The sequence below is a fragment of the Nematolebias whitei genome, chromosome 11 (assembly GCF_014905685.2).
Source record: "Nematolebias whitei isolate Nwh7 chromosome 11, NemWhi1, whole genome shotgun sequence".
Classification (NCBI taxonomy): domain Eukaryota; kingdom Metazoa; phylum Chordata; class Actinopteri; order Cyprinodontiformes; family Rivulidae; genus Nematolebias; species Nematolebias whitei.
The window spans coordinates 5,603,265-5,614,534 of record NC_056508.1 but is presented as its reverse complement, the minus strand read 5'-3'; the positions used below and the strand labels follow the sequence as shown (position 1 = coordinate 5,614,534).

General features: G+C 42.0%; 1 protein-coding gene across 1 annotated transcript in view; it reads left to right on the top strand.

Annotated features, from left to right (window-relative positions):
• Positions 1-10,785, top strand: part of ada (adenosine deaminase) — a 54,218-nt gene extending 43,433 nt beyond the window's left edge. The window contains exons 7-11 of the mRNA XM_037683783.1: positions 2,362-2,433; positions 4,386-4,487; positions 4,708-4,775; positions 4,860-4,989; positions 10,386-10,785. Coding sequence (XP_037539711.1) covers positions 2,362-2,433; positions 4,386-4,487; positions 4,708-4,775; positions 4,860-4,989; positions 10,386-10,490 — 477 coding nt within the window. The 3' untranslated portion in view covers positions 10,491-10,785. The remainder of the gene's footprint in view (positions 1-2,361; positions 2,434-4,385; positions 4,488-4,707; positions 4,776-4,859; positions 4,990-10,385) is intronic.
• The last annotated feature ends 485 nt before the right edge of the window (positions 10,786-11,270 follow it).

The window sequence follows — 11,270 nt, the reverse complement described above, 5'->3', positions numbered from 1 at the left end:
CCGCAATATAATGAAAACTTATATATATATATATATATATATATGTATATTGCAGAGTTTTCATTATATTGCGGTATTTGGATGTACATGTACATAGTGTATGCCACTACTGGCACCCTATTGGCTGATGGAATGGAAGGCACTGTTCTGTATGTTGGGCACCGATTGGCTCAGTGACCTTAGCATCGGTCTGCTTGCTCTCCCGCGCTGTGCCATATGTTCAGCATCTCTCGTTGTCCACTTCACATCGACGTCTTATCGCTGCACATAGTTTTGCTCTGCAGTGTTGTGTTTTTGTAAAATTTGCCTAAAAGTTTGAATTTATTTCAAGCCCTTCAATGCCACCTAAATGTTTAGTGCCTTCTGCATCTTCTGGCATTGAACCCAAGTGCCAGAGGAAGATGCTTGCCTTCAAAGAAAAGGTGGAACTTCTCGACATGTTAAAGGAAGGGAAAAGCTACGTGGCTGTAGGCCGCCATTAACATGGATGAGACGGGCTTATTTTGGAAACAGATGCTGTGTTGCACTTTTATGATGAAGGACGAAGCCAAAGCACCTGGTTTTAAGACCCAAAAATATAGAGTAACTGATTTATAAGCCAAAAAAACCCAAGGGCCCTAAAAACAAAAATAAGATAGTGTTTCCTGTGTACTGGATGCACCACTCCAAGGCCTGGATGACAAAACTCCTCACGACTGATTGATTCCACCAGTGCTTTGTCCTGGATGTTGAGCTTTATCTGGCAGAGAAAAACCTCAACTTCAAAGTGCTTCTGTTCATGGACAATGCTGGAGGCCATGCTGAACAAGACCCACTATGGGCTGGAGAGGAGGAGGAGGTTGGCCTGACACTCGATGGTCTTGCAGCCATGGTCAGAATGGCCAAAGAACTTCAGTGAGTGGCCGAAGAATGGGCCCCCGGATGCCTTGGTAAATACAATCGAGAGCGGCCTGTCAGTTTATAAAAACCTTCTCACTCAGAGGAAAAAGCAGTGCGAGCAAGTCCCCATAACATGTTCTTCACTCGGACGAAGGCATGAGTTACCCCTGCACCTGTAGCAGAAACAGAAGTTTGATCTGAGGCCACAGATACTGCACCACCTGATGAAGTGGTGCCTTCAGAAGAGCTGTAATGCTCAGTACTGTTGTACTACAGTTGTAGTATACATCACTGATGAGTACCCATTTAGAATTGTATATGTTGTTTAAATTACGAGTGATGCTATTAATCTTATTGCGTTGTATGTACATGTTACGTTACTGATGTTATTAAAAGTGTTTAAGCACATATGAAGTGTTTCTAAGAGAGTGGGAAAGGTACTACTGCAAACAGGCCTAATCTAAGTCTTCAGCCATTCTTTAATAATCATATTAAAGGTACATTTGAAAGCAGATCTCAGATTTTCACTCACAGAACAAACGTTCTGATGCACTTCAGTCCTGCTTTATATGAGCTCACTCCACGTGCATGGCTCTGCTGTCTGTGAATAAAGCCACTTTTTAAAATTCATCCATCTTTATATCTAACCAAGTTTGTACTGCGCCACAAAATCCACTCTGCTCTTAAAATGTCTTGATAATTTGTAGTTTCTTGTGTTCTGAGTGACGTTCAACCACTACCACCACAAACTGCAGCTCCTTCTGTTACAGGATAAACTTTTTGAGATGTTACGGTCGATTAGCTGCAGTAACCATGTAGAACTGAGTTGACTCCAAACGTTAATCTGAAAGTTAAATGTACATCTAATGATTATAATCTGAAAATCTTATTACAATCTGTTCAGTGGTTCATGAGAGATTTTACTAACAACAAGGTTCGATTCCAACTAGTTAACGGCAAAATTGAAAGAAATATTCTGACACGATCTGTCAGCGCTCAGAATAAATGTTGGGGATCAGTCTCAGTTACAACCACAACAAATTTAAGGTCAAAAGCTCTCAAATTACCTGAGCTATAGCTATTTATGTGTGTTAATGTCAGTTGGTTGTGGTGACCATGTAGAACTGGGTCGACTCTAAACGTTAATCAGTTGTAGATGTACACTCAACGACTGATTTCTTAAAACTGTATCAAAATATTGACAGTGCTTTATGAAACAATTTGCTAACAGACAAACACACACAGGCAGAAACATTCTTGTCCTTTGCCTTTAGCAGCGGGTGATAATCTGAGAATGTTTCAGACATTTCTATAAACATCAGGATGTTGGAGTTTTCTCATTGCAATCAATCAAATCAACACGCCATTCCTGTGAGAACAAAAAGATGGTGTAACCTTCAATATTTGGTGCTGCAGATGTGAAAACCAGATGTTTGGCTGTTCTTTTTGTTTGCTGACGTGTTCTCTGCTGGATGTTAACAGGAGGCAGTTCGCTGTGGGATCCACAGGACGGTCCATGCTGGGGAGGTGGGCCCGGCCACGGTGGTGCGGGAGGTAAGCTGCTCGACGACGAGACGTTTCTCAGAGGGGTGCTGGTGTCATCAACAACCTGACGGCCCCACGATGTGTGTAAACAAACACAAACAACACGTGGGCAAAGATCCTGAAACAACAGGGAGAGCTTGTGTTGGTTTTCTGAAGGGGAGCGTAAGAACAGGGGCTTCTAGTTTACGTATCATCGGAGCTATTTGAGATCAGCTGTCCAAGGCCAGTGGGGAGGCCAAATTCAGATAAACAACAATTGTTTTGTGCAGACAGACTCTGTTTTCTGTCTGCCTTCAAATCCAGACTGACAGATTTGTGGACATTCCATCTGGTCCGTGCTCGATTAGCTTTCTCCAAGATCGAACCCTTCATGTCGGCGAGTTCCAGGAGCCACAAGTGGCCTAAGATTCTCAGAGATTGCGTCCAGCTTGTGGTTGAGCTCAGTAAACATGAGCCAGAGAGCTCGAGGCACAAATGAATCCTTCACATAAGGCTGGCAGCTTTACCATGACCAAAACTGCTGCAGATGTCTTCCTGATTCATCTATATCCAAGGTGTCTGATTCCACAAAGCAGAACCCTGTTGTCATAAATCCAGTAATGTACACATCTTCCATGTCCTCCACGGACATCACAGATGGGCACAACATCGTCCACTCCCCCCAGGAATCAATGACGTACTCAGCTGCGTGGGTCCGTTCAGGGCATGAGGGCTCTCCTGCACTTTGTCGTCTGGTGGAAACATTTTTTTCAATTACGTTGAGGGACCAGCTGACCAAATCCATGATAATGTTTGATTCAGAAGATGTGCAAAGAGAGGCTCTGAGGTTGACAGGACAAGAGAGCAAAACAGCAGAAGGGAGGGAGAGTAAGAGCGACTGTGTCAAAGGTGAAAGAAAGAAAATGAACCTAGTTAAAAAAATAAAATAAAAATTACAACTGCAGTCTGATGTTTACATGCGCTCATATCATCATGAATGTCATTTTCATTTCAGGCTTTTATCAATTAATTTGAACCTTTCATTTTCCAAGCTGGAATGATTATACAACAAAACTTTGATGACTTAAAAACAAAAACTTTGTCCAGCATTTAGAATTTATTTATGGTTTTCTCTAATCCACAGACTTTGAAACATACTCACCATATTTACTACTTTGTTTTACATTTACTGTTTCCTTTAGGTTTATGTTGTGGCTCTGAGAAGGTCATTCCAGACACTTAATGGTAGCTTCTTTTATCCAGTTAGAAACCAGTGAAAAATCTGTGTCCCATTGGACCATCTCGCTCAGACAAAGTTTCAATAGTTTCAGTGGTAAAGTTGAAACATTTAGAGGTAGACCTTCTACTTCATTACTCCATCCCCTTAGTTCAAAGCACCAGCCACACAGCATGATGTTACCACCACCGTGCCTGACAGTAGTTCCAGCGTTCTTAGGTTTGAAAGCTTCTCCTTAACTCCTCTAAACGTACTTCTTGTGTTTGTGAGTACCGTAAATAACTCCATCTTTGTCTCTGTTCATAGGAGACATTTGATTTGTCCACGAGGAGCTGCAGAGGTGTCCCTTTTGGAGCAGGGCTTCTTTCCTGCTCATATTTTAGGCTGTTTGTGTAATTTTGTCTCAGCGTTAAAAAGAGAAAATCCACCCAAGATTTGATCTTGTGGACCAAGTTATTGTTCCTACAAATTATTGGAGCTATGTTCTGTGTTTCTACTCTGAATAAAAGAGCAGTTCAGATAAATCATCAACAGCCTGAGATCAAACTGACACTCATGACTGTGTGAATGTGACTCCAGCTGTTTCAAAGCTCTGCTCAAAATTTCAGCATGTCTGCTAAACAAAGTGTCACAGTGGCCGCTTGCGCCGTGCAGGCAAACTCTGCAGATGTGAGACTTTGTCATTTTGACAATATTTTAATTTACATTGTGTCCCCCACCCCCACCCCCACCCCACCAACTGAAGGCTGTGGAAGTGCTGAAAGCTGAGCGTATTGGTCACGGCTACAGTACACTTGAGGACCACACCCTGTACAAGCAGCTGCTGGATCAAAACATGCACTTTGAGGTGAACACCCGCACACTCATGAACATTTATGTCAAAATTCAACTTTTATCTAATCTGAAATTTAAATCTTCAGCTCCTGTTGGTTATGCAGAGGCAGTGGTTGGTTGTTACAGACACGAGTAGAGTTGGTGATGTACTGTCCTCTAGTGGACACTCCGGTGCTTCAGTGAGAGCATCATTTATCAGTCACTCACTGCTGCCTCTGCTCTTCTGACCGCAGACCTGTCCTGTTTCCAGTAAGTTCACTGGTGCTTGCAACTCGGACTTCGGTGAACATCCCATCATCAAGTGAGCCTCTCGTCTGTCACATCCGGTTTGAGCATCTCGTTGTTCTTTTACTATAGTTTTGCTTCCGTTGTTCACTGTGTGCAGGTTCATGCAGGACAAGGCGAACTACTCCCTGAACACAGACGACCCTCTTATCTTTAACTCGACTCTGCAGCTCGACTACAACGTGGCGCACAAATACATGGGATTCACCGAGAGCGAATTCAAGCGACTGGTGAGGTCGAATGCAGAAATCACAGCGAACACCGTTTGAAAAGAAAACACAGCTGCACGGCTCCTTTCTCAGATACAGGACCAGATGTTTTACAGAAATAACTTTTTCACTGCACAGTCAGAGAGACGATTACAGTTATTAAATAATTAACCATTAAAACATGCATACACTGTTCATTCCTTGAAGGAATGACATCACCGTGACGACTTGTGATGAGGAAGGACAGAGTTGTTTGTGTTGACCTGTGGAAATGACACTGAGCTCATGTGATATTGTGAGATTTTATAAGAACTCTTCACACAGAGTATGTTGAGGATGACTCTCTGCTACTGACACGCAAACTGACCCAGGGCCGGCCCAAGGCATCAGCAAACTAAGCAGCTGCTTAGGGCCCCGGGGCCACTACAGGGGCCCCTAAGTGGAATTGATTTTTTTATTTTTTATTTTAGTAATGATTTCTATACGATTCTATTTAATATTTTAAGTTCAGCTTTTGCAAATTTTTTGCATACATTTCCCTAGTTTTATAACTATTTATTCAACTTCAAATTTATTCGTTAAACCATTTTACATGGTTTAAAGTAATTGTTCATTTACATTATTCCAGTATTTCCTTGATATTTAATTTTTTTAGTCTCTTTTTGCACAATTTATTTTATTTTTATGCATCTAAGTTATTTTATCTGTTTGTTGTTGATCTTGCATTACAAATTATTTTGAACATTACTGTTGCAGTTCTTTGGAAACAGAGATAATGAACAAGATGACACTTTTGCTGTAAAATACACTTCATACTGGTGTTTATTTTGTAGAGTTGCAATGAGTTCATGTTAGGTGATGAATGATCCGATCATCTGACTGTTGATTGCAGTAATCCACATTATTAGCAGAAATAGAGGGACCCAAACCAAATTTTGCTTAGGGCCCCATGGAGGACTGGTCCGGCCCTGGACTGACCGTTATAGATACTTTTGTGTAGGCTAAGCTGGATTAGCTGTGGCGGCCATCTTGAAAAGGGGTGACTTGTAGAGTGCCCTGAGACAACTTTGTTGTGATTTGGCGCTATTTAAATAAACTGAATTGAATTACAGAAGTCAGTTATTTGCAGACGTACAAACACTGGTTACCATTTGAAAGTTTTGCTAAAATCCATCCAATGGTTCATGAGATATTATGCTAACAGGAGGACAGAGTTGACTGTAACAGTTAATAAATAAATATAGACTTTTAAATGACTGTGTTTGTCCGTAGTTATTGTTTATCTGGCAGCACTGCTGAACAGAGACAGACCGTGTTCATGCCAAGGAAGTTGTTAGTCCGCCCTGAGGGTGCGTTGAGCAGACACTGATCAGACTGCACCATCAGCTCGGCACCAGCAGCATGTAAAGTCAATCTGAGGTCAGCACGCGAACATTTGTGAAGAACACGAATGTTGTCCAGATGAGAAAACGGCAACAAACTAAACAAAAATTAGAGTTTGAATGTAGCGTTTCACGCAGGTTTGTTGTTTGGAGAACAAATAATGTGATCAAATTGGCTGAACTTTAAAAAAACACGGCACTTGTTTGACAAGACATTAGTCTACATCCATGACTGATGTCACGGCTGACGAGGCTCTAATTATTGATAACTATCAGAACTATCCCTGTAGGGCAAACATTTAAACACCAGATGTAGATGAGTATTAGAAAACTGACAAAGATTGGGGCGGCTGTGGCTCAGTGGTTAGAGCAGTCGTCCTCAATGCGAGAGTTGGGGGTTCAAATCCACCAGCAGTCACATGTCGAAGTGTCCCTGTGCAAGACTCTGAACCCCTCAGTCTCTGATGTGTGTCCCATCAGTGCATGAATGTGATAAAGCTCTGATTAGTCTCATTAGAATGATTTGTTCAGTTATCTTTGTAGAGATCTAGTATAGAGCTGTATGAATGGGTACATGAGGCACAGATTGTTGTAAAGAGCTTTGAGTATCTAGAAATAAGATAGAAAGGTGCTGTATAAGTACAGTCCATTTACCATTTGTTAGTGGCCATCTTGAATTGAGTGGACTCTGAAACCTCGATCCAATGAGTAATATCTGTGAGTTTCATTAAAAATGTCCAGTGTTGATGAGATTTTGACTAACACTCACACTGACACAGGCAAAAACATGATTGCCCTTTTACTTCAAGATCATAGAGAATCATTTGTTGTACGAATGACTTTTTTGCCAAGTTAGTAGAAACCAGATAACGATGAGGAAACAACATGAAGAGCCTGCTGCAGCCGTAACACAATGAGCCCCGCAGCACGACCAAAGGTCAGGGATTCACCTTTAGACCTTTGTTGTTACACCAGTGTGGAAACCCCCTCCCTGACCAGAACAGGTGACATTTACACTGATTCTGACAGAAACCAGCAGAACCTCCAGTAGGGTTCCTTTCTCCGCTCCAGATGTCCAGTTGATGTTAGCACTGGTGCAGAGAAGACGACTGCCCTGATCTGGGTATCTTTGTTTAACTTGAGGGTTCACAGGCGCGTGTGTGTAGCTGCTTTGTGTCAAATCATTTGTCACGTCGTCACTCAAAGCTCAACAGTGACTCTTCATGCGAGCAACCTTAGCACACACAGAAATAACTCAACCAGTTTAACCAGTCACTTTGACACATATCTGCTGTGCTAGTAGGGGTTCCCAAACTTTTCCATGCCATGGCCCCCAAACAGCATTAGCTCCTGGTCGAGCCCCCCCCCCCCCCCCCCCCACACACACACACACACACACAATGCTACAAAATATGTAAAGAAACATCGACTTTGAGAATGTTTTAACTTTTATTTACTATAGTCCATTAATTATCACAGCTGCTGAGCATTACAATATTAACCAACGTGTTTTAAACATATTCCCACTAAAAAACAACTTTTCAACAAACTGTTGACCAGAAGAACAAAGTAAAGAAATCTACCCTCTCTCTCCAAATGCTGGTCATCCAGGACATGATGATTCAACATGTCCAGTACAAAAACAACTGGACTTTATTTGTAACAGAAGACGTTGAGGTGGAAACGTCTTCTGTTACAAATAAAGTCCAGTTGTTTTTGTACTGAACATGTTGAACTCTCTCTCTCTCTCAGACTGTTTATCTGCAGATTGCCCTTGTGGGCAGTTTTCATTATTATTATTACTATTTTTATTTTTGCTTTTCGTTTTATCTTCTTCTCTCCAGCTTTCTGAGGCCCCACTAGCTCCCCTTGGCGGCCCCCACTTTGAAAAATGGTGCCAGCAGATAAGAGTCCTCCTAACTGAGTAACACAGTGACGACACAAGTCACGAGATGTGTAATTAACGCGGAGCTCCAACAGCTCGCAGCTTCTCATCACACTGCGCTTCCTGCTAGGCTCCAGCTTTCACTACAGCTGCAACAGGTTGAACGTTTTTATTTAAAACTGGCAGGAAAGATGGCGATCCTTTAATAAATGTTAGGCCTTTAATACTGTGTATTATAAAGAAGAAAACATGGTTCGTTTGGACGTCAGCTACAGAGCAGATCATCGTGTTGATTACTGGGAGGAGCAACGTGTGCAGCTCAGAGGCCACTTGCTTGGATCTTACCATCACTGAGCAGCTGCACTACAACGTGTCGCTTGTTTGGGACACAGTTGTGTGTCAGTGACTCGGAGAGTTGAACGTTTCTTTACTGATGGTGACAAATAAAAAAAACAAAACATGAGGTTCAACTTGTTGCCCCCATGTCCCTCCAACTCACTCAGCTGGACCATGGAAGTCCACCAGAGGGCTCTCTTCCATAACCCTCTGGACGGTGACAGGCCGTGGAGTGCGTCCTGCTACAAGTCTCCACTGGGGCAGAGGAATAAGATTCACATGATTTTTAGACTCAAAGTTCAGTTTTTAAACAAACACAACCAACAAACAAACAAACAAACACACCAAACCTGTTCTGATCAGGTCGCCATTGACGAGCCTTCACATTAACACCTGATCTCTTACCATTTGCTGTGATTTGTTTTCTATCACAAGAGCAACTCAAATGTAGGAAGAGTGTTTAAAAACCAAGTACACTCGATAAGTCAGCAGCCGAACCTTTAGCTCTTGGTGATCGGAACCAAACGACGTTGTTCCAGACGTGTTTGTTCAGTTGTAATGTTGCTGGTAAGCTGTGCCAACATGCTCGTCCTAAAGAGATTATTTTACTAACACTTCCAAACAAGTCTTTTTGTTAGCCTTTCTTTAATGACATGGACTTTAACCTTTAACCTGCTAGTTGAGTCTTGTAGTCCAAGATGGAGCTCTTGGTTCATTTCTCTGAATATTGCATGGTCTGACCTTGGGGTGAGCATGTCCACTGCTGGCAAGCACGGCAAGTTTTTGTTACTCTGTTGAATTATGATCTCCAAACAGTTTGGAAATGACCTTTAACCTTTTCCAGACTGATGGACAGCAGCAGTTTCTTCTATCAGGTCAATGCTGATGGCTTTACGTCTCGGCATTGTGCATGCTGTATGTATGCGTTAGAGCAGCAAACGGAACAATCGTCAACATTTATAGAGGTGCTCATTAAATCAGCTCCTGTTTCCTGGAACACCTTGCAAAAGACCTGACGCTCTCGACCTTGACCTCTCCAAGTGGCTTCAAACATCTGCTAAGTTCCTGGCAACAACCAACGCAGACATGTTCCTGTTTTTAGTATTTTATATCGCCTTACAATCCAGCGGTTTTAGTTTAGTTTATTTTTAATGTCACTTTCCTTCATTTAGTCTTCTCAACTCACTTCTCATTCATTTTATGACTGTCTATTGTTGTCGTTGTCCACTGTTGTCATCACTCTGTTAAAATCAGGTCTCTCTTGTAAACGAGTCCTCGGCTCAGTGGGACTAACCTGTAGGAATAAAGGTGGAATGAATGAAATCAGCGGCCGTTACACAACACTTTCACAGATTTAAGTGACTTCTTGTTTACAAGTGATGGGAGGATGTAGCGTGAAATGGACTGATGAATCAGAGCCTCATCTGCAGTAATGACAGAGTTGTTTTGGTCTGTCATGTTGAAGAAAACCAGATGATTTGTTTTCCCATGATTTGTTAATTAATCCAGTAAAAAGTGAACACTTTTTTATATTAATACATTTAGTTGCCCTCAAAGAGTCACTCTAATCCTGATCTACATCACTGCTGGCAGGACAGAAATAGTTTGATATGGAGACAGGAAGTTGTTCCCCCACAGCACAGAGAAACCACTGGACTGGTTGTTGAGGTTCTAAACTCCTTTGCCACTTGATGTTTACTCTGGTTAATGTGAAAACATTCATAAATTATTATGTAGTACATCTTTAAAGACATTTAATAACAAACTACGTAGCAGCTCTTGACTGGAAACTGTGTTGACTTTTTGTTTTTCAGAACATCAGATCTGCAGAGTCGTCCTTCCTGCCTGAAAAGGAGAAAGAGGAGCTCCTCAGCAGACTGTACGAGGCCTATGGGATGATACAGAGCACTGCCTTTTAATGCCCACCAATATGTGATGGGGAACAAAGGGAAACAACCCAGGAACACATCGCTCCGACCTTCCAATCCCCCATCCCAACACAACAGAATGTGTGTTTTACTAGAGCCCGACCGATAGGGACATTTTGGCTATTGCCCATACAGATACTGGGAGGGGAAGGCAACTGTGGATAACAGATATAATGGCTGAATTAATTTGAGCTTTGTCCACACCCAAGAATCTAAAACAGCTAGTGGAGCGGGGCTTGTTTGTTTAGCACAGCTGTTAGCAACCATGAAGCTAAGCTAATCAGATCCACCTATACGTAGTCCCACAGGTTTACAAGTGGTGCACTGGTCATAAAACCAGTCTTCCCAACGTGCGTTCACATTTTCTATCCTCCACTATTCACCATAAAATTATCAAGTGTGTTACAAAAATATAAATTAAACAAACGCCCTTCCCTGTTAATTCTTTACACTGTCACTCATGTATGGTGAAGGTCTAGTTAGTACTGACCACAACAGAGTTTATTTTTGTTTGTAGAAAAGTTAAGATTTCAGACAAACAAAGCATTTCACTGGGGCGACAAAGACAACGTTACTATCACTGATATATATATATATACCTCTATGTTAGATTTATTGTTCTGGATAAAGTTTTACAAGACAATAGCCTATGCTAGGTTTTCTAAACGTTAGCTTGCTAACTTGAGAGTCACGTCTCAAGGGGAGTGGTGGCGCAGAAGTTAGAGAGGTGGGCTTGTGATCCGAAGATCGCCAGTTCACGCCCCGGCCCCG